We start from the raw sequence: 24,483 nt of genomic DNA, 5'->3' as shown, positions 1-24,483 counted from the left end.
TATTTATTTGTTTTTGAAGCAGCTGCGATCCTTATTTATATTTATTTAAATTCCTTTTATAGTAAGATAATAGGAGCTGGAAGGAAAAAATTGAACACCACGGAATTGGGAAGAAAACTTCCAAATGAACTTGGCTTCTAAGTGTAATTGTGGTCCTTACTCCCAATTAAGAAATTGTTCTTTAGACCTCAACATAGTGCTTTCACGAAAGGAACAATTCTGTGAGGGACATCGAGAGGAAAAGGAAGAGCTTAAAGTTTCAACTTTAGATTCCACCAACGATAGTTAATGACAAAGAACTTAGTGGTTGATATTATTTCAATCTCAATCAAGTAAAATGATAACAAAGATGAGCTTATTATATGTTTTAGAATTAAAATGGTATCAACCGAAGAGAAGTTGGTCAAAAAATACAAGATCTCATCAGATCCACGTTTATTGTATTAGGTCAAAATTTTGATTCTTGAGAGACTTACGTATTAAAATGTATAATCATACACTCGAAAATGGATTAGTTATTTATCTATCTATAGGGTGGGTTGATTATACCAAAAAAGAATTAATGGTCTCAAACATATTTTCATGAATTGATTTATAATAAATTCATTTAAATTTAAATTATTAATATATGGAAAATGATTATAGTTAGGTTGTAATCTAATAATTTTTCAATAAAGTTTAGCATCATCTTAAATGCTTAAGCTAGTGCAAATCCATTGTAAGGTGCAAACAAGATGTTGTGCTCTTTGAATTTGCTTTCCAAATTAGGCTACCGAAAATGTATATTTTTGGAAATCTTATCCATGAAAGGTGCGAACAATAGAAAAAGGCTAGACGTTTTCCATGCACCTAAAATAGTCGCATTAGTGCTCAATGAACTAGGACAGAGGATTTGTATGTAAGATCTTATCCACGCATATCATTATTGCCTTTTACTTGAAAGAAAAATAATCAAATGACATTGCTACGCTTTGGACCCCAAGTAATATTTTTCAAGTGGTGTATTATTCATGATAGAATCGGTAAAATAATATAAGATATATTCTAGATTGATTTTGTTTTAATTTTTGTTATGTTTTATGTCTTTCTTTAACTATTTTTAATCAGTTATTATTATTATTATTTTGGATTATAGATAGTAGTTGAGTTAACAACTTCCTAATTTCATCTATCCATCAATCTGGATAAATTAAATTGGAGTGAGAGAGAGAGTATTTAGCTGCAAAGAGTGTCATTTTCAGTAGAAAAAGGTACATGATTAAATTTATAAATTGCCTATTTAATGGAAAGGACTGCTGAAAGAAAATTATAACTAAAATTCATTTCAAGAATAAAAAAGAGAATCAAACGTGCATCTAAGAACACTGTGCTTCAAAAGAATACAAACGAAGCTTAATAGTATAATCACTAAGTGCGTTTTCTCTCCAGTAATTATAACTTAATTTTGATTTGAGTTATTGCTAGCGGTATCTTATATCTCGACATTATCACCCATTTATTTTTATGTATTTTGATTTTAGCCCCTATAGATTAAATATTTTGATTTTAGTTCTTAAAATTAATTAGTTTTGATTTTAGTCCCTAAAAATTAACTAATTTTGATATTAGTCCATAAAAGTCAAATTTGAATAAATGCTTTCAGTGACTTTATTTTGTTTGCGTACAAGTTTTTAATGATTGTATTTAATAGGTTTTTGTTACACGAGTACACAGACTCTAGTTTACTATTTTGGTTGGATTGTACTTAAGCATCATATGCTCAATGTGAGGCTTATTTACTCTTTATTATCTCATAATGGGTTATTTCCATATCATTTACATGCTATTTTTATTCCAAAATCTATTTATTTAAATGTGGCAATGTCCATATTTACCAAGAAACATATATTTCAATTAGTAATATATTCTATTATATATAAAAATAAGGAATTAAAGTCAAGGTTACTTAATTTATAGGAATTAAAATCAAAACATTTAAAACTAAATAGATGATGCCACAATATATGTGACACTACTTACGTGGGTCACCTTATCATTTTCCATCCAAAAGTAACGAAAATGATCAATTGCAAAATGTTTAATAAAATGAAGGAGTAGAATGAATTAAAAAGTTGAATAACTAAAATCAAAATTAGATAGGGTCCAATACTATATTTAAAGCATAATAAAATTATAACTATCAGTTATCTATCCACTCGGTATGAGTGACCTATACTCAATGGATATGGAAATAGTAAAATTTTGCATCTTTCTTTTGATCTTCAAAATTTTGCATCTTTCTTTTGATCTTCAAAATTTTGCATAATTAGAAATTTAGAATAGTAGTGAAAGTTGAAAATGACTGTCCAAAAGATAGAAGTTCAGTTCAAGAGAATTTTAAGTGGAAGGGTCAACTTCAAGGTATATCAAACAATCCTTTAAGATAAACATGGGATTGGTGTAGTGATAATAACTCATAGGCAAAGTTATTTCACATTCTTTTGACATATCAGCTGTAGTGCAATCAAGAAAAACAAAAGGTTCACAAAATTATTGGATTTCTTTTTCTTCACTACTAATGGTGAAAGAAGTAGTTGATTGGATGAAGAGAAAAACTTTTATTAGTAGTGGATGAGTTCAATTAGATGGAGAATTAGCTTTGATAGAAAAACCTTCTTCTTTTGAATATATTCACTCAAAATAGGACTTTTTTAACTTCAATAATGGAGAATATGTGATGGCTGATTTACTAGCACTCATGGGAAATGGGAAAACTTATAAGTGGTTGGATGAAAAGACCCTTGTGCACATGAAAGTGGGGGTTGCAAAGAAGCTTTCTCATGCTTGGAGGGGCCCCTATGTTTTTTCCAAGAAGGAAAATAAAAAGCCTAGTGCTGAATGATGATGATGGAGGGTGTCAAAGTGAGGTGAAGCCCTTGTCCATTTCAGTAACCCAACACCATAAGAACTTGTTTGCTGAGACTGGTTTTCATTGATTCTGACCCTTTATTGAGAATGTTATAGCATGATATCTGATAATTGTTTAGCATATCCATGGTATTCTCTCATTCTGTGCGTTTCGTGATTACTTCTCTCAAAAAAATATCATTTTAGGAATTGAACATTTAACCTAATATAATACATGAAGATGTAGTGAGATCTTGCATTAGTATACCAACACTTCATTAAAATAATTGTAGTGATTAATTAATAGTGTGTTGGAAATTAAAGCAGTGCTTAATAATAGAGTTAATGATTATCAATCGACATTTTTTGGTGCCATTGCTTTGGTACAATATCTATCAACACCACCAAACTTATATATTTTAAATTAACTTGGTACATATCAGCATTCGCTGATATAACTTGGATTAAATTTAATCGGAGTACATATGAAGCGTAATTGACATTTAAGAATCACGTACATATGAGATTGACAGCAGGTACGGTATGAATTTGAATTATTTATTTGTGTTACAGAAATTTAGTATGTTAACATGAACTTAACTAGGTTTTTTTTTTAAGTTATTTATTCCGTTTTTAGTATGTGTGAAGGAGAACATTAGAAATCCAGCTAATGACATTGACCAAATAAAGGTTATTCTAATTTCTAGAGGTAGAGACAGACTAAGAAAAATTATAGACATGACAACTATTAATATTTTGTTAATAGATATAATTTATGATAAAACATTATAATATTGTTCAATTCATATAGTTAATCATACCTAATAAAAGTAAGATTTTATTATTGTTTTAATCAAATTTTAAAAATTATATACTCATAATTCTGAATTAAAAAACTCAATTTTTTTACATCAAAATGCCACATTTCCTATAGTCCACTCATATTTTTGGATGGGTTAAGATGATCAAAGTTCTATCATCACATTTAAAATGCTCAAACACCTGCCAATTATACTTGACTTAAAAAATTATAATTAAGAAAACTTTTGATGTGCACAAAAAAGCCTAATCATCAAAACAACTTGACTTCACTGTTGACTTCACCTGAGTGGCTAGCAAATTTAAGAAATTTACTTCTTTTTGTTTTGGTAAAAAATGATCATGAATATCTTTTACTTTGAAATCATTTATATATATATATATTAGGGGTGAGCAAGACCATACCTTACCCATTCACTCAGTTTGTCTCGGGTTCAGGTTTAAAAATTAGACCTAGTCAATATTTAGAGTCAAGTCGGGGGACAAGCATGACCCCTCCCGGACGTGTCTCATGTTACTCAGTACTCATTCATCATGTTTGTATATGTCTCTATTCAGACATCTCTCTCATCAAAAATATAATTGATTCTCTAATTTTTTTCATCATATATGGTTAACAATATCTATACATATATCATTTTATATGTCAAATTACATATCTATAGCAATAAATAATATTGAGAAAATGGTTATATATATTTAATCGGATCTAAGGTCGAGTATGAGTTCAAATATTGTTATAATTGATATTTAGGATCAGATTAGCTTCATGTCTAGGGTTGAATCCGAGTTCAAAAAATGATTCGATCAACATTTAAGGTTGGTAAGGGATAAGTCTTACCCAATCCAACCTGACTCATATTCATCCCCTATTATGAGAGGTATATTCAGGAAGAGTATACTTTATGAACTGTAATTATGTTCGAGTTGAATAATAAAACTATAGGCAACAAAACTCCGCTATAAACATTTTACATTTTGAACTTGAAATGGAGACTAATTTTGAAGTTGCTGATATTGTTGATGTTGTTGCTATTAGTGGCAGTCTTGGTGGAAGGGTTGAGTACTTGAGTTCAGCGAGCATGGATGAAACATAGTTATCAAATTTGTATTTTATTGGATAGTGCAACCTAAAAACCAAATTTCATACTAGTAGAGTGTGAAGTTTAAATTATAGGAGAATACAATCAAATTAGTTAAAACTAGTACTGAGCATGCCTATCGATTTGACTCAATCATCAGATAAAATAAAGTTGAGTTCATTAGTTGTAATTTGAATTCAGGTTCAAAAATTAGACTCAGACATATTTAAGGGTTGGGTTAGCAATAAACATACCTTAGCCTACTTATCCTATATATTGTCACTTATTAGTTATAGTTGTATGTGCATATTCAATTATGTACAAAATACTCACATCTCTTTTATCCAAAGTGTAACTTTTCTCTAATTTTTCATTGTATATTAATATATGTAAATAGTTAACAAAATACATACATATGTCATTTCATATGACAAATTATATATTCATAGTCATTAGTATTATTAAGAAGACTTTATTAATATTATATTTAATCAGGTCTAGAGTCAGATCCGAGTTCAAAAGGTGGTCCAATCGAAATTTGGTGCCGGTTAGTTTTCGAATCTAAAATCGATTTCGAGTTCAAAGAAATAACTGAATTAATATTTAGGATCAAGTGAGAGATAAGTCTTACTCAGCCCAACTCGACTCATGATCACCCCTAATCAAAATTAAAAAATATCAGTCTTAATAGACAAAACCGTATGATAATGATCATAATCTATTTGCACAAACAAATTTCATATTTTTCAAAACAATATATTAATGATTTAAATCACAATGTAGTTGTTTGTGAGTGATCACTCAATGTACAATTGAAATACTTAAAGTTATATATTGCAAATAATATATTTATTTATATATTAAACGCTTTACGGTTTTATTAGCGAATTGATAGTTCAATCACCGTAATAAGAAGTAAGGGTTGAATAGTTGAAGCCACTCTGAAAAGGTTTCATCAGTATTGCTCGTAAAACGAAAAATCAGTCTGTATATTATTAAGACCGGATAAAAATCAAGTCAAAGGATAGACAGTAAAATTATAGAATTAATGAGATATGAGCTGAAGTGCTGAACCACAAATTATCCTTGTTAGGATCGCATCAACACCGTCTAGCACATTAAGACCAAATAAATAATTAGTTAATTAAGCATACCAAGGAAAGAATATAAATTAAAAAATTATATTATCTATACATTATCAATGTAAATATTTATACACAGTTAATAAATCATCTATCTCCATTTAGATTATTTTTGAATAATTAATAATAATTAAATAAGGGTGATGAGTAATATAATAATGATATATAAAACACATACCCTATCAGTACATATATTTTATTCTCAAATTAAAACAGTACTGTCAAAAATCTAGCCATAAACTCACACAATGCCATATTATATCATAATAATATTTATTGACAAAGCATATAAATAAAAAATTAAATGATATTAAGAAAATACGAATAAGAGACGATAATAATTAAAATTTCAAAATACAAACACTGATTGGTTTTTCTTTTCTTTTTCCTTACCTATGTTTTTATTTAACCTTTGCCTCACTCACTCGCTAACTCGTTACTGACTCACTTAACATCAAGCCTACAGCATCCCCACCAAATACTCCAATACCATTATCCAAATAATCTACAGTTGTACATATCAACTGATTCCATTTTCCTAACTCAACCGAGTCAACTCACTACGATTCAGTAGCATGAAGCTTCCAAGCCGAAGTTGCAATGAGTGGCCTCGTATGCCACCCAAGCATGAGGCACCCATTATTTTCCTCCACCCTATACCCATCCCCACCAGCAAAAAGAGCCAACAACATACTCGCTTGTTTAAAAGCGTTTGAACCGAGATGAACCGGTTCGAACCCGGTCGAACCCATTCTCACCCTCCACTGGTTCAGCGTCTCGTGCCTCTCGACCCGGTCCACTCCTTCAGAAGCCACCACGTTACAAATCTGTCTACCCAAATACAGCTCGGACATCAATGCATCCTGACTCGAAGGTAACGAACCGGATGTTCCTTCCAATGAGTCAAACAGACTCGAATAGTAATGTAAGGCCTCATTGAACCGGTCCATAAAAACCGGTCCATTATGGTTTGCTTCTTGTTCAACAATAGTCACGATCTTAGGCTTGATCATTTTAATAGTGGCAAGAACCTTCTCGATCGATCCCGGTTGGGCAAGCATAAGGTGAAGCTCGAATACCGAGTTCACCGCAACTGCTTCCTCGGCCCGGATATCGAGCATGGTCTGGTCAAGATCAGCCAGACTATTACATACAAAACCGCGGAAAACGAACCGCACCCCAATTGTTTGAGCCAATTGAGCGAGCTTCACACCCACCTGTTGAAGAGAGTCTACGTTATCATTCTGAGGAGGACCAATTCCGGTTAACCGGAAACTGGGGGCCCCACCAGGTCGCCATGCGAGAGCTTGCATAAGTGCTGGCCATTGCATCCCTTGTTTGAGTCCAAAATCGATGACATGAACTTCTGCGGCGGAAGAGAAAGCTTCGAGAATTGCTTGATTCGCAGTGAAGTGTGCGAATTTGAGGTAAGGGCAAGATTCATAGAAATGCATGTGAAGCATATCGGAGAAAGAAGAATCTACTAGAGTCTCTTGAGGGTAACTTCGATAAATTTTATGAGCTAGTGCTTGAGCGAAATAAGATGCAACTTTTCTCATAGCTCCGGCTTGAGATGCAGCAAGAAGGTTCACGTGCTTGAGAAGCGCGTCGGCGAGCTTGAGATTTTCTTGCTGAACAGCTTCAGCACAAGCCATGAGCGCGTGGACTAGACGCACGCCGGTTTCTTGTGAATCGACGAGAACCACAGAGCGCGTGGGTGATACCGGAGCTGGAACCGTCACTGGGGGTAATGGACTTGAATCTGACTCAATTGGAGAACTTTTCAGTCTCTTTGTTGCGTTATTCTCACTTGGCTCGCTTTTTATAGGGTAAGCTGCTATGCCAGGAATCGCTCTCAGATCGTATTCTGAATCGTCGACGATTCGTGAGTTGATAAAGTTAAGGTTGTCGTTGTTGTTGTTGATATTGTTGACGTTATTTGTTGTGTCTGGGTTGATTTCAGTGAGCATGGTTTGAACCCATGAATAAAGATCGGTTGGGTCATAATGAACAGTGTCAGAAGAAAGGTGTGAAATTACATCCTCTTGTGTAATTCCCATAGCCATCTCTAATTGCTCTAGTTTTTGTGCCACGTCAGCCATGTCGGAGGAACGAACTTTGTACCCCAAAGCTGCGAGTAGTTCATCCATTCCACCGCCGTGGCCGCCGTCGTGGTTTTGTTCATCTTCCCACATCTTAGCCTTACCACTTGACATTGACGAACATTCAGATTTGGTGCTGCTATAACTATTTCCACTCCTTCCTCCACCGTAGCTAGAACCAGCACATGTATCTTGGTGATCCCTCTTCATTTTTTTTAAGGAAGAATGGGCTAAACAGGAATTTAAGGAGTGAGTATTTTAGGATTTTTCAATTGGGTCATAAAATATGGGAGTGAGAGTGAAATGGGGATGTTTTATTTGAGAAGGAATTGAATGGTGGGTTGAGAGAGAAAAGGTTTTGAGATGGGTGAGAGGACTAAAGAGAGAATGGAGAAGGCTTAGAGTGGAAAAGATAAGGAACAATGGAAGCCATAATAATAGAATTTTTTAGTCCTTTATTTATTTTTTTATTTTTTATTTTTCTCTAACCCTTTTTGCAAAAAGTTTCCACTGAGCTTGATATTTTGGCTTTGGGTTAGTTAGTGCTTGTTTTCCTAAATATGTACATTAATAATGGTGTCTTGCTCATAAGAAGAAGAAAAAGTAAAATGATATTAAAAATAATGCACTTTAATATCACAATTAAAAAATGTATTTAAAATAAGTGAAATTTTAATATTGTATTCATCATTAAATCCGTCACTGCTAATATAATGATTCGACTAGTATTTCATAAATTAAATTACACATTCGTGAAATATTATATACATTATATATTATAGTAACATTAACTATTAAAGAATTTGGTAAATAATTTCCTTGTTAAAACAAAATGTGCTACTATATTGTAGACTTGTTTTAGAAGTATAAACAATTGTAATGATTTTGTGCTTGATTCTCCCCAATAATATTTTTTGGTATTAGAAAAGGTATCCATTCACTCTTTAGATAATGAACTAATCCGTTTCGGGGTTCATGATTGTCCCTCCTAACAAGGGTCGCTTCCAGAAATCGAATCATCGACTTTGGTAATCAACTGGGGCCTTATACTACTAGAACGGTCCAATAACATTTTGATAAAAAATAAGTCATTCTCATAAAAGTTTGAAATTTTAAATTAAAACGAACTAATACAATCAATATATCGATTTTTGACTATTTTAACATATATGATTGCATGATCAGTATTGTTAACGGTGCAGTTTTAACTCTATTTAAAATCAAAATTTTAACGGTTCTAATTTCTAATAAAAATGATTTTTTTTATTACTTTTAATCGGTGTTGCAAGTATATAAAAAGTTTAGTATTTATACCATAATTTTATAACTGCTTTCAATTTATCATAATATATATGAAATATCACGAGTTGTACTATAGTACATGTATGCCATAAGTAGCGAATAATATACTAGTTGTTTAGAAAAACTTTATGATCTGAATGCATGAATATTATTTAAAACTTAAATAATTTTTTAATATCAGTTTAGAGTTTAAAAAATCCTGTATTTTTTTTAATATTTCGTTTAACTTTTGGGAATTTGGATCTGGGTTAGTGTAAAAAATACATTGGGGAAAATGGTTAAATGGCATCAAAGTTCCGTGGGAGCACCGTAATGCCAAGAAAAGATGCCGATGATAGGGTACAGCTCGTGCATACCTCAGACACCATACACTACAAAATCAGGTGGCCGTACGCTTCATCGATAGTGAGTCTTGGGGACCGAGAATGACCGTGGGCTCCACCTCTGTCGTCTACACTCACCCTTACTTAGGCGCGTCTTTCTACCTTTTCATTTTATTTTCAACCCTTCCACTACCCCAAGAGTTTATTAGTATAGTAGTATATATATTATTGAGAAATATTTGTTGCACAGATGACTAATAAAATTGATAATATATTAAGATTTTTATTTTAATTAAAATTTATTCATCTATATCTTTACTCTATATAAAGTCAAAACTTGAAATAACTCATCTTATGGTGTAAATTTCATTTCCTACCCTTAACATTATTTAATTTTTACAAAAAACTATATAATCTTAAGCATCTATCACCAATCAATTAATTAACCACATATCTCACATTAAATTAAACATTATAATAAATACAAAAAATATAATATATAAAAATTGAATATGTAGTATCACACATTATTCCCGGCTGTACGTACTAGTAATAATAAATAAAGAGGGCCTCAAAAGAAACCAAATAATGAAATTATTACAGGATTATAACATTAAAAAGAAAATAACGGAAATATTTGCATTCCAAATGTTTATATCCTCATTCCACTTAATATTTTTGACCCACTCTAAATTTAACCTTATTTATATCTTTAAATTATTTATTTTTATTATTTATTTTGATTCCTAAGATAGATATGTCTATCTAAATTGTTTTTTCACATGCCACTATTACTCAGATTTTGTTTCAATGTGAATAATTGCTTTTGTTTCTAGTTATTTATAAAGTCAAAACATGGTGTAATTTCCATTATGTTGTAATTTTTATTTCCTATTTTGTCCTTCACATTATTTAATTTTTACAAAAAAATCATATATTCCTAATTAACCACCACCAACACATTAATTAACCACATCTCTCACCTTAAATTAAATATTATCATAAACACATAAAAATTATAATATAAAGTACAACAAATATACTCTAATTATAAAAAATGAAATATACAAAAATTAAATACATAGTACCATACAATATTGACCGGCAGGGCACGAAGTACCTGTACACACTAGTAATAATAATATCAAAATGTTTAGAGTAAATTACACTGAAACTCCCTCAGTTTTAGTGAAATTACACCAATCACCCCTCACTTTTCTAAACTTACACAAATCTCTCTTAGTTTTGTACTTTCATTACACAGACCACCCATGTATAAGAAATAAGTGTAATTTTTGAACAAAAAACGTGATAAATGTAATTAAATTAAACAAAATATGATATATTGTGTAGACAAGTCTAAATAATATATAAATCAATGTATCTTTATTATTTTTTTGTTACAAAATGCATCAACAATTATAAAGAAATATTGTTTAAATCACTCTTATAATGTAGTGTAACGAACCAAAAATAATAAAGATACATTGATTTGTATATTATTTAGATTTGTCTACACAATATATCATGTTTTGTTTAACTTAATTGCATTTATCACATTTTTTGTTTAAAAATTACATTTATTTCTTATACAGGGGTGATCAGTGTAATGAAAGTACAAAACTAGGGGAGGTTTGTGTAAATTTAGAAAAGTGAGGGGTGGTTTGTGTAATTTCACTAAAACTCAGGGGGTGTCAGTGTAATTTACTCAAATGTTTAAACATAATTGTCTCCAAATCTAACATCTTATATATGTTTTTATATAAATTTTTCTCTATATTGTTACACATATTTGTTACATAGTAATAAATAAAAGTATATTGTAATATCTATAAACTAATGGTGTATAGATTTATATATAGTCAATATATCATCCATTATTTATTTGTATTTTTTATTTAAGAGTTAATGATAATTGCAAATGAATAGTATATGAAGTAATCGTAGTGTAAAAATCTTATACTATCGATGTATATTTTTTTACATAAAAGTAATCTTTGTCATAAAGTTTATTAATGATTGGTTTACGAATAACATATATTACTTTCTTTTGACGTATGATAATTTTATAAAATGATTTAGTAGGAAAATATATCATTACTCTATTATAAAAATAGAAGGTATTTATAAGTGTTGCTGTACCTTTTAAGTTTATGGTATTTAGGCTCTTATGCCCAGAAGATGAGATCGATGAAACAATGTTGGTGTACCTTTTATGTTTATGGTGTATTTTTTGGTTAACAAAATAAAAAAAATGTATGTATTGACAGTGTATAAGTTTTTATACATTATCATTATATTATTTATTATTGATATTTAATTATTGTTGATTTTTCAAAAAGAATATTCTAAACAAATGATAGATGATAAAATATATGTATAAATCTTTGTACTATCAGTGTACAGATTCTATACTCTAACAAAATTTATGTGATGGTCAAAGAATAAAATGTGGCGTATAATCAAAATCGGATTGTATTAATAAGACTTCTAAAATATTGTTTAATGTCCAAGAAAAAATCAATTTTATAGGATGAAGTATATTTTGAATTGTGAAAACAATATATTTTTACAATATTAACTCTATTCTTCTCTTTTATTAAACATTGCCCTTAAAATTTTGTTATCAATTATGAGAGTATGAGACATAGATTGATTAGACACCATCATTTATATTATTGACATTGAAAATCAATTCATGTTAATGTCCCTCATTCATTGATTTTAGGTAGAACTATGTCCACTGTCCCAAGCTTTTTTTACACACGTAGGCGCCAACTTTGGGATGCTCGAGTGGATACTATGGCTTATGTGTTCTAGATAACTTATAAGTTATGAATTAGTGATATTTCTGTATTTTCCGTGTATTGTATATAATTAAATATCAACAATTTTGGATACTTTATTGATACGCAATTATTGAATATCAAGACTGTATTTTTTAAAAATAAAACAGTAATATGTCCGATATTTTTATGAACGATTGATGCCTTTCTGGACATTTATAATAATATACAATAAGTCAAGTATTATAGATGATTATAACATTCAATTTACCAGGTAGATTTGTAAAGAGAAAAAGGAAAGCGTATGAATTGGTATAAGGAATGAAAAAATGTATTTAAATAATGATGATAAAGGTTTAAATGATATGAACATTATTCCTATTTGTGGGCAATGAACAATAGTTTTTTATGAGAATAGGATATTTAGTTTCTATAAGTTATATTTAACAAAATGTTATTTATTTAGAAGTTTAGAAAAAAAATATAATTTAAAAGAAAAAATTATATATATATATACATACTGATAATGTAAGAGATTTTTACATTATTATTGTATTATCCATCATTCATATTTTATCACCATTGACTCTTAATTAAAAGTAATATAATGAATAGTAGATGATACACTGATTGTTTATAAATTTTTACATTATCAATACATTATTACATGTGTATTTCAAAGATATCATATATTTTATTGTTCAACAATATTTATATCAGCATATCATATCTAAATTATATCCAAATTTCATATGATATTCAATACTCATGTAGATATTGGTGTTTCATACATTTTAAGATCAAACATATAAAAAGGGTTGAATTTAAAAAAAATCAATTTGATACATACAATTATGCTTTCATGTATATGAAAAATAATATTATTTTAAAAACTCAATCGGTCATTCTTTCATTATGTTTTTACTTGAGTTAATTTACTTTTAATTTCAGTTCCTAATTTTTTATTTTAAATATTTAAATTTTTAATTTTTTTCTTTCATTCCCAAAATAATTTATGCTATATTGCATCAATGTCATATGAGCATTTAGTATATTAGCTAGTATTTCTTCATTATTTAGATGAGAGATCGATTCCTTTTTTAGATATTATAATTGTTATTGTAACAAATGGTTGATCTTTAGTCTTTGATCTTAATGATATCAAAAAATCCACCTTTGTCTAACCATTAGACAAACTCTTCTTGATTTCATGTTACCACATGAACATTAATAAATGTAAAAGTTCAATTCTTATGAACGATATTTATTGAGCGAGACAGTCACGTACCTCAAAAGATATTAGTTTCTCACCCAACATGGTGAGAAGATACATTTGGTAATACAAACATAAGCACTAACAATGGTTAAAAATATGTTTTAGCATTATGCTCTTATGATGTATATTAGTCTATAATGTTTAATATGAAGAATGATTGAGATCATTAATCCAATTAATAAACCGAAGGAGATTAGTTTATTACCCAATAAATATATTTCGTAATACCAAAAAAAAACACAAGACTAACAATGGTTAAAAATATGTTTTAGCATTATGTTCTTCTAATGTACATTTGTCTATAATTTTTAATACGAAGAATGATTGAGATCATTATATCTAATTAATGAATGAAGATCATTAATCTAAATTCATAACATCAACTATCAAATGTAGGTTTACATTAATTTTCAAAGATCTAAACTCATACTTCTCCCAGAACTTTGAACTTTTATTTCTATATGAGGGGAGAGATGATACTTTAATAAATAAAAGAGGATATTACAGTCACATTCCCTCAAACTTTTTCTGGTCATATACAAATTACCTCGAATTTATATATGTGTATTATATTGAATATTCCTACATGATATATTCTTTTCATTATTTTTGGTTTGTTACAAAATAATATAAGAATGATTTAAACAATATTTTCATATAATTATTTATGTATTTTATAACGAACTAAAGAATAGTTATAACAAATAATTATTGTTTGAACTTGTTTTTACAGTATTTTATACTTTGTTTAATTTAATTATATTCATTCTACAAGTTAGTTAATGTAATATATGTACATAAATCAAATCATGTATAAAGGAAAATTGATTTATGTAATTTTAGTGAAATTTAGGAAGTGCAATTTATTGTATGAAATGACATACACCTCACTTAAAATACCGTTTCCATTATTATACACCATCCCCTTGCTATTTATAGCATAACTCTTTCTTAGTTTTTAAAATTTATTTACCCTTTTTGCTATATTTGCTGCTGTTAAATTTTCCCTACGAAACCCAAAGTAGAGGAATCATAATTTTCATACACAACAGTCAACTCATGAGTCCCATTACATCCTTAATTGCTCTATTCCTAATCCCATATTGCTATTAGTGTGTGTGGTCAGTTTCCGTAGGTTCGAGTGGGGAATAGCATCTCACAGACGCACATGAAGGAGGGATCAACGGGATGGGTCAACTTTGGTCACAACGCGCCTCTTTCACACGTGCAACTCGACGACGAGGTTGAAAGACATTAACAGTTTTGTAGGACCAAGTGGAACGATTCAATAGAGCGTGCTGTTACACGCTTTGTGCATGCGGGTATGGATGAAAGAGGAGATTAGGAGCAATGAGACCCTACAGAAAGAGAGGGTCTGTGAGAAGAGAAGATGAAAGAGGAAGGGGATTCAGACGTCAACATCCATTTTAGGACCATCCGACGTGGGACCCACTGCCCAATAACAAAACATTATTACATTGTTTCTCTCTCTTCAAGATGGGCTGCCAGCAAAGCATGTCTGACGAGTGATAATCCTTTTTTTGGTACGCTAAAAAATTAATTCATTTCAGATTGTCTAATTTTCCTTTGAACAATTGTTACTTTTAATTTTAAAAATCAAATCATGAATCTTTTAGTATTTCTGAAAGTCCAGCGAGTCTTTTCCTTACTAAATCAATATTTTGTTGATATAAACTCTTTTTTTATATATAGAAAAAGAGGCAGGAGAGATAGACTGTTCATCCAAATGAAACGGTGTTAGTTGGGTTTCCGTTTTGAGCATCAGTGAAAAAGGGACGTCCTTAGCAACAAAGGTGTCATCCTCCTCATCTGGACGGTGACATTAGGGGAGGAACAAAAAACAATAACGGGGCCTCTTTCTAGGGTTGCACTTCATTTCGGTGCAATCAATTAAGTCATTATTTTGTTCATTCATTTAATTTTCAAATTTCTAGTAACAAATTATATTAATATTTAGTTTTTTAAGATTTGAACTCATAAGTCAAATTAACTTAAAAATGATTCAAGAAGGTACTAGATTCGACCAACATACAAATAACTCAATAAAGGATAGAAGTTAAGATGTTTCACCTTTACATTAGGGTATTTGCCAAACTAAACGCACTTAAGTGTCCTTATGATCAAGCATTGATATATGTATAGTACATTTTATATTTTTATCTTATCTCACATTAAAACTTACTTGGATGTTAAATTGTTATTATCCCATATTCATTTATTTTGTTTGCTAATAGAACTCAAGAAGAAAGTTGCCCATTCAAGTTGTATTAGATAGGATTCAAAAATTTGGGTAAATCTAGATTGATTCTACTTTTAAATTAACTCGTTATCCTAAGTCCTGTCTCAAATAAATTATTAACGATGTAATCCATTTGGATCTCAAGGCCAAAAACACTAGACTTAGCTAAATCTTCAATCCACCCAATTATGTGGTCTTGAGAAGGTGGATTTGGATGATGAGAATCTGCTAGAATCTTTTTGTATAGTCTGCGAGATTCTTGAACTCATTGGAGAGGTATTTGGAAAGGTTATCCAACAATCAAGTCAGTCACTATATGACAGATATATGTGGAATATCAAAGAGTAGTAAATAAGAGACAAAATGAAAGAGTAAGCAAGTTCAAAAGGTTAAGTAAACTTCATAAATGGGAAAATTCCTTATTTATAGTGGAGAAGTAAGATAAATTTTTTCTTTTGTAAAAGTTATTGGCCTAGTCGACCAAATGGCCTGTCGGGTTTGTCCGAGACAAGTGGATGCTGCTTTTCCTATGTCAGGTGACTTTGACAAATCTATACTATGTAGACAGTTGACTTTCACTCGTATTGGCGTGTGTTGTTATGTCATTGGTCCATTCTATTTGTTGCTGAAAGGTACATTAGAACGTAGGTAACATGTGGCACGTAACAGAGGTCTATGTCACAGCGACACAACATAAGTGGTTTTGTATTATCTTATCGCTTCCACTCGATCGATAGTTATTGCCTTTGCTCGTTCATGACATGTATTTTGGATCCGTAATGGAACACACCCTACACCCTGACCTTGTCACATGTCAAGCCCATGTAACCCTCCATTGGAGCATTTTGGAATATCTCAATAATTATATAATACCACAATACTTAATGACGGCTATGGCCTCTAGGTACTTACCATGAGTTTGATTCTCACGCTACACACACGTGCAACTAAGACTGATCAAGTTAATGGATTTCCACAATTAAGAATCTTTCGTCAACATAGTGATGGAATAAATGTAGGACATATTTTTAATTACCTTGGGCATAATGTCTTGGGTCCTCGTGAGTTAGGGCAAGATATCCATATACCTAAAAATTCTAGTACACAAATTTCTCATGTATTGCTCTATCTATGTTTGGAATAACTATATTATAAGCTATTTGGAAGCTTATAAGATATACTTTTTATAAGCAAATGAATATTAATAAAAAGGAGTATTGGGTGCACTCAAAATCATAAAAGGTGACATAACTATTAGATATGATATGAAAGTTGGAAGTGTTAGAAATATATAGAAATTTTTTTTAGAAAAGTTGACAAAAAGGCTAGAAAGGATGAGTATTTGGAAGAATCTAAACTAGAATAAATTATTTTATATTTTAATTGAGTTCTAGATGATAATTGAATCTTTTAAGACATTAGAAGTCTGAAACCCATTTGGAATCGTCTAAGTTTGGATGATTCTAAATAAATCATGTTTGGGAATATTTATTGTTTGAATATATATGTCTCACTCTAAGTGTGCGTAAAATGAGACATGTAACTAAGCTAACAATTTTGAATAAAGGAAAATTGGTTAATCCATTCAAGAATGGTTAACACATGCACTCATAATTGCATTTAACAATTGTTACTCTTGTATAAAACTTATGAATAGTCTAACTCCAGTGGCATCAATTTTCATATTTTTCTAAACGTTACACTCTCTATATCAAGACTCGTCTAAGTTTCAAGAATCATTTAAGTTCAAGAAACATCTTTATGTGCATCCACATTGCTATATGTGATTCAATCATCATTTCATCAAGAGGAAATTAAATCTTCCTTCATAAATGCAAATGCCTTGTTAAAGGAACTAGAAAGTTTATATTTAATCAAGAAGCAAATTAAATAAAGTTTATATTTTATATGGAAAATGATATATCCTCCTACTAAATCCTCATATTAACCTTCATACTAATCTTCTTACCCACAGTAAAATGACATATATCAAAAAGTGATACATTATTGGTTGATGATTGGTTTCAAAATGACATATATTACATTTTTGTGGGTGAGAAAATTTAGTAAAAGAATATAACATTATTCATTTGTTATATATTAAGTTTTGAAATGTTGTAGAAGACTTTCCATATGCTTTTAAGATAAAGCAAAAGGTGCTTTATCAAAGGAAAAGCAAGCCATAGCAAAATGGAATGTTTCTCTACTACTAAGGTTAAAAAGTGATTGTATATACATTGATTTTTGGGATTCCTCTCCAATTTGTTGAAACTCAATGTTAAAACTACTTAGAACGACTCCAAGAATTAACGGTTAATTACAAATTTACAAGCAATGAGAAGAGCAAAAGACTCTGAATCTAATGGTTACATTTGTTGAAGATCTATAAATAGCCCCAACAATAAAAACAGTGAAGAATGAAGTTCATTACACTTAAGAAGTATAGGCACTACATTGCTAGCTCTGAATTTGCATTTAGTTCTACATTCTTTCATTGTATAACATTTAAATAGTTTATTCAATTATTTGCTATTAAACCGTATTCATTTGTAGTATTTCATACTTCACGATTATTCCACTCTTTGACTCTGATTTTCAAAATTTTAACATATTTACACCAACCAAACATTATGTTTTAGTGTTGAATATCGAGAAGTTATGTGTGCAAATAATACTTGTTAAAGTTGAGTCTAAAGAGGTTATGCATACAAAGAATACTTGTATTATAATCAGAATCAATTATATTGGAATCTTGTGCTGTGAAAACAATGGACGTAGCATGTAATTTCTGAAGTTTTTTGTGCAAACCAATATTTGTTTTAGTCTCTTCTATGTGCAAATCAAATCACTCCTCTAACTTTTCCAAGTAGACTACTTCTTGCTCGTGCCTATTAAAAATTTCTTAAAGTTCAAAAAAAATAATATGGTAATTAATAATGAGCCTAACCATAAATAAAGTCCTATCATGATCAAATTAGATCTGAATAAAAACATTACCATATTATAATAAGAATAGATAAATAAGATACTAATAATAAATCTAACATAGATTATTAACCAAACTTATTAGAACTATTTGGTAATTTACTGACAAGTCATGTAATAAGTGTAAATGATATAGGCTAACAACCTTATAAACTACCTCAAATAACTTACAATGAAGTAGGGTTATATTTAGTAAATGAGAGACAAATTCTTACTTTTATACTTACAATGAAGAATAAAAGTGTCATATAATTATATTTAGAAGATAAAAGTGTTATACCTTTATGTTTTTCATATTCTTTGTGTGGCTTGTATCTCCATTACTAAAAGGGGTCATAACTCCAAATAAGTATGCTTACCAAATATCAATGTAAAACTTAATTTTTTTGAACAAATAAGCTAAATGACTATCTCATAAGCTTCTTGAATCTTGATGCTATTATCCAACACACACTTAGTATATTATATTTATTATAAAAGAATCCTTCTATTATTGTAAACAAAAAGTATGCATAATAATGTATGTACTATTATTTAGAGCAATGTGATAATCTGGAAAAGATTGTAAGGAGGAGGAGGGAGAATGGCACTGACAGGAAGTGTGCTCATGAGGGAGAGAGCCATGACCATGTGACTCAGCCACGTTTCATAGATTCTCTTGTCCCAAGGTCCCTCCATCTGCTTCCACCCCTCACTACTTCCTCACCCTGCTTTCCTATATGTGCTTGCTCTTCTCGACATTTTATCATAATCACAATTGCAGCCGTAATATTGTGATTTTGAGAATCTCGAATAATAGTGTTAAGATCACAATAATGACCACCATATCTTTTTACGAAAAATAATTATCTTTAATAATGGAAAGACAAATTTTTTATTTATATGTAAAGGTAAAAGTCTCATGTTATTATTTTATAAAAGTGTCCTAATATTTTATTTTTTAATGGTGTTTTTCAAATATTTGACTCTAGATCCTAACCCATTTTAAACACGATTTAAAACAAATGTGAACATGATAGTAAAAACAAAAGTACGTAAAACGGTTGAACGTTTGTCCTAATGATGAATGATGGCTCTTGTGAAACTGAAGAGACAGGGCATGGTTTCAATATCAGGTGTGGGGGTCTATAAAAAATCTGTCCTAGAAATTATCAAGTTTAAAATAATGCGACAAAATATGCTTTCTTGTAGTTCTGTACATCTCAGACACCGCATGCCCACGATGTTGGATGGTTAAGAATAAAATGTAACAAATTTCAGTTTTTAAGCCTTATTACGTGTAATTTTTCATAGTTATTATTTGAGGAAGGAATGTATTCATTTACTATGTATGAGTTTAAAATGTGTTATGTTTATTAATATTAAATATGGATCTTCTGTTCTAAAAAAGTCTTATCTCTAGAATTACACCATATAATATTTGAATATTACTTTATATTTTTACAATTTTATTATCTAATTAAATAACATATTTTCATTTTTATGAAACACAAATTGGGAAAATAATGAGAATAAAAATCTCCATACTATTATAACAACCTCCACTTATTTATATGTATAACTTTTAGCCAAAAGTTAAAAGTATCTAGACTTTGAAGAGTAAACCATTCCTTACACTTTTATACTATCAATATATAACTTATTTTTTGGGTTTTCTATCCTTTATGATAACAAAAAAATGTATAACTTATTTTCATAAGTAAATACATCCTTCAGTTTCTTTTACACAAAATAAGTGTTCATTTATAAGTAATTACTATTACTATTATTTGTAAATAATAAACACATCGTCCAAGGGTTTTTGCACTTCTTGGTCGCATCAAAATGTGTTTTCCTCTTTCAATTGAATTGGAAACTTAATATATGTTAGAATATATTTGATAATTGAGACTCAATGTATATTTGATAATTGAGAGCTAATGTTGTAAAATATTGAAGGATGACACAATGTATATTTGCACTCCTAAAGGTGATGCATGGTATGGAGAATGGAGCATATGACTTTTTGAGGAATCTATAGTGAAGTCGATCTTGTGGATTGATATTGTCGAAGAAGTGTGGAAGGACCTACAACAAAGGTACTCACAAGGTGATATGTTTAGGATAACAACATTATAACATGAGTTTTATCATCTCAGTTAAGGAAACTTATATGTTTCTGATTTCTTCACCCAACTGAAAACAATCTGGGATGAAGAAATAGTTTTCTATTTTCAATAGTTTTCTAGCATGACATTCAACTACTAAGAGAATTTTTTAGGTTTTGATAAGGATGACCTAAGATTAAGGCGATATTTTTTTTTCATGAATGGTTCCTTTTGTGGTTATTCATTTTGCACTTTATTTTGCCCTAACTTTTGCCGGAGATATTAATTGATGATTCTTAGTGGGCTTTTGTTTTTCTCTCTTTTGTTTCTTCTTTTTTTTGTTTTTTTTTTTTTGCACTTTAAGCAAAGGAATGCTCTTTGTATCTTCTTATCCTTCCGCCACATGTATTATGAAAAAAATAAAATTTTCTTTTTAATAGTTGAATGTCAAGGAAAACGATTGAAAAACTACCCTCCCGAGCTATTGAAATATTGAAGGTTATTAAAAAATTATCTCATTCCATGATGTTTGGGCTCAAATGGGATGACTAGGGATATGTCCATGGTGTTTAGGAATTACAAAAAATGCCTTGTGTCATTAAAAAAATTTGCTTAAAAATGTACATCATTTTTTTGTTTCATATTTGCACCATTCTCCATTTTATTTTATCTTGAATCAATATCTCACAGTAATGCATAGATTAATTTTATTTGAGTTTACTTGGTTATGTGTTCTTTGGATAAATATTGTGAGTGGAGTTAGTATGGTGAGGTATAAGATGGTAAAATTTGCATATCAATGTATTAATATATACTTATTAAAAATATATGTAGTTGAAAGTAAATCTTTATTCATGAAAAAGGAAACTTGGGTAAGTGTGAGATGAGCTTGGCTTTGACTGAGATCCTTAAATGATAAGAATTTTTTAAATTAGTCTCCAATTTAGCTGGGGTTGAAGACAATGTATTATCAAATATGGTCTCTACCACAAACTTGGAGTTCTCTGTCTTCTTGAATGTCTTCAGTTTCAACATTGATTGCTTTCAGTCAAGTTTAATAATATTGTTCATAAAATCGATCTTCAATTGATGGGTCTCCTTAGCAATGAGATCATGAAATGCATGCATAAAAATGATTTCTTATTGATGCATGATATGCATGAAGTGAACTTTTTTCATGTAACATGAATTGAGATGCAACTTATAACTCGAAATGATGCATGAAATGATAATTTTGAGCTCATATTATGTGTTATGTATATGAAGATGCATTTGAGATGTATAAATAATATGAGATTAATATTTTTGAAGTATATGATACATGAGGATGCATGTGATTTCATTTTTAGTGCATGAGACTCTTAGAAAATGCAACTTATGATGTATATGAATTTGAATGCATTAAAATCTATGAGAAGATGTATGAAATGTTTTATTTTTGCTTTTTCTTAAATGAGAAGGTTTGTGATAATGAATGCAATAATATTGTGAGATACGAAATTATGATGTATGATATAGTAATCTGGAGCGACATGATGTACTACAATCGCATGATATTTCGAGATTTGATTGGCTATGAGTGGTTGGTCAACGCATATGCGGACTAGTATAGAGAGCTCTTTTTGTGTGTAATTCGTGGTTGTAATTTTTACATAGAATTCATGTCTTTTTAGTGCTTTTTTTGTATGGAATCCCCCCTCTTTGGTGAGTAAGACACTCTATTTATAGACTATGACTTATCACATGTGCTTAATGAGGAGAATATCTCTCATTAATTGATTAGAGGAGGTTAATGGAAATAAATCAGATTTGTATTATAATCAAATTGATTTGAAATTTGCTTGATTTGATTTTATTTGATTTGATTTGCTTATTCTCATATTGCAACCTTAATTTACTTGATTCCAAATCTCTAAAGGTTTAATTTTTCATCGAACTAAATCTCTAATGATTAATTATTATAATCAAAATTATTTGTGGAACACAATCAGATTGATATAAAATTTTCCAATCTTAATTTGATTTGCATATTTCCTAATTGTGATCTTTAAATTATTTGATTGATTTGCAACCTTGATTTATTTGATTCCCAATCTCTAAAATTTTAATTTTCTAATCAAATTGATTTGTACAACACAATTAGATTGATATAAACTTTCTAATTTAATTTGATTTGTGTATTTCCATATCCCAATCTTGATTTGTTTTTTGTATTCCTAAAGATTTAGTTATTATCAAGGTGATTCATGCAACTTAATCAAATGGATATGATGTGATTCATAATACATATTTTCTAATCTTTAATTTATCCAATAATCCAATCATATCTTTAACTCATTCACTTTTTATTTTTATTTGTTTAATATTTGTATTTCGAAAATGTTATTATTTTTGAGTTTTTGGTTAACCTAATCACTTGAATTTAGGAACCTAAATAACTTTGACTTTGTTTTATTATTTGTTTTGTTCTTATTATTTTTTATCCTTTTTTATGTTATTGCAAAAATGAAATCTCTAGAAGGATACTTCTAGTGTCTTTAATTTAATAATTTCGGAAATGACTATAACAAAGTCCACAAAAATGGCTTTAGTTATTATTATTATTATTCGTTTAATATTTAAATTAAGCCATTTTATTATCTTTATTTAAAACATTTAGGCCTTTTTCTGGGCTAGACACAAATAGGTGTTCACACTCATCTCAAGGTCTTTGGCTGTTTGGCATATGACAATACCTTCACTTCAAGTAGAACTAAGTTTGATCCAAGAGCAAGAGAATATACGTTTCTTGGATATAAATAAGGAACCAAAGACTTTAATTTATGTTTCTCTATGACCTCAAAACTCATGTAGTTTTTATTTCTAGACATGTTATCTTCTACGAAAGTAATTTTTCTTTTCAATCTATATCAGACCAACAACAACAACAAGACCTCAATCAAACTGCCATCCTCACACCTCTAGCTAGCAGCCCCTAATACTAATCTTCCAGATACCGAATCATCATTTCTTGAAACACTAACACCTTCCCTACAAGATACACAATCCTCAAACCAATCCCACACCTTAACTGCACCAAACACAAATATTCCTCCTAGACAATCCTCAAGAACTAGAAGACCACCCACACACCTGCAAGATTACGAGTGTGAGCTTGTTGCAACAACTGTTTCTTCAACCAAATCATCCTCATGTACAACTCATCCTCTGTCTTTTGTTGTTTCTTATACACATTGTTCACCACATTATAAGCACTTATGTCTCAACATTACTTGCCACAAAGAACCAACTTCTTATAGTCAAGCTTGCAAACTACCTCATTGGCAAGAGGCCATGAATAAGGAACTATATGGTCTAAGTTTCAATGACACTTGGTCCCTGATTGAACTTTCTGAGGGCAAACATCCTATTGGCTGCAAATGAGTTTACAAGA

At 29.9% G+C, this 24,483-nt stretch overlaps 1 protein-coding gene across 1 annotated transcript; it reads right to left on the bottom strand.

The window, feature by feature from the left end:
• Nucleotides 6,302-8,455, bottom strand: LOC109329934 (DELLA protein GAI-like). Its single transcript, XM_019563845.1, has one exon. The coding sequence runs from the start codon at nt 8,239-8,241 to the stop codon at nt 6,490-6,492; it is 1,752 nt and encodes a 583-aa protein (XP_019419390.1). The 5' UTR covers nt 8,242-8,455; the 3' UTR covers nt 6,302-6,489.

This window comes from Lupinus angustifolius, chromosome LG16 (genome assembly GCF_001865875.1).
Source record: "Lupinus angustifolius cultivar Tanjil chromosome LG16, LupAngTanjil_v1.0, whole genome shotgun sequence".
In the NCBI taxonomy this organism is placed as follows: Eukaryota; Viridiplantae; Streptophyta; class Magnoliopsida; order Fabales; family Fabaceae; genus Lupinus; species Lupinus angustifolius.
The sequence above is the reverse complement of the archived record's forward strand: the minus strand, read 5'-3'. Positions and strand labels throughout refer to the sequence as shown.

Coding starts and splice junctions, on each gene's coding strand:
- LOC109329934 (XM_019563845.1), bottom strand. CDS start 8,241: ATGAAGAGGGATCACCAAGATACATGTGCTGGTTCTAGCTACGGTGGA.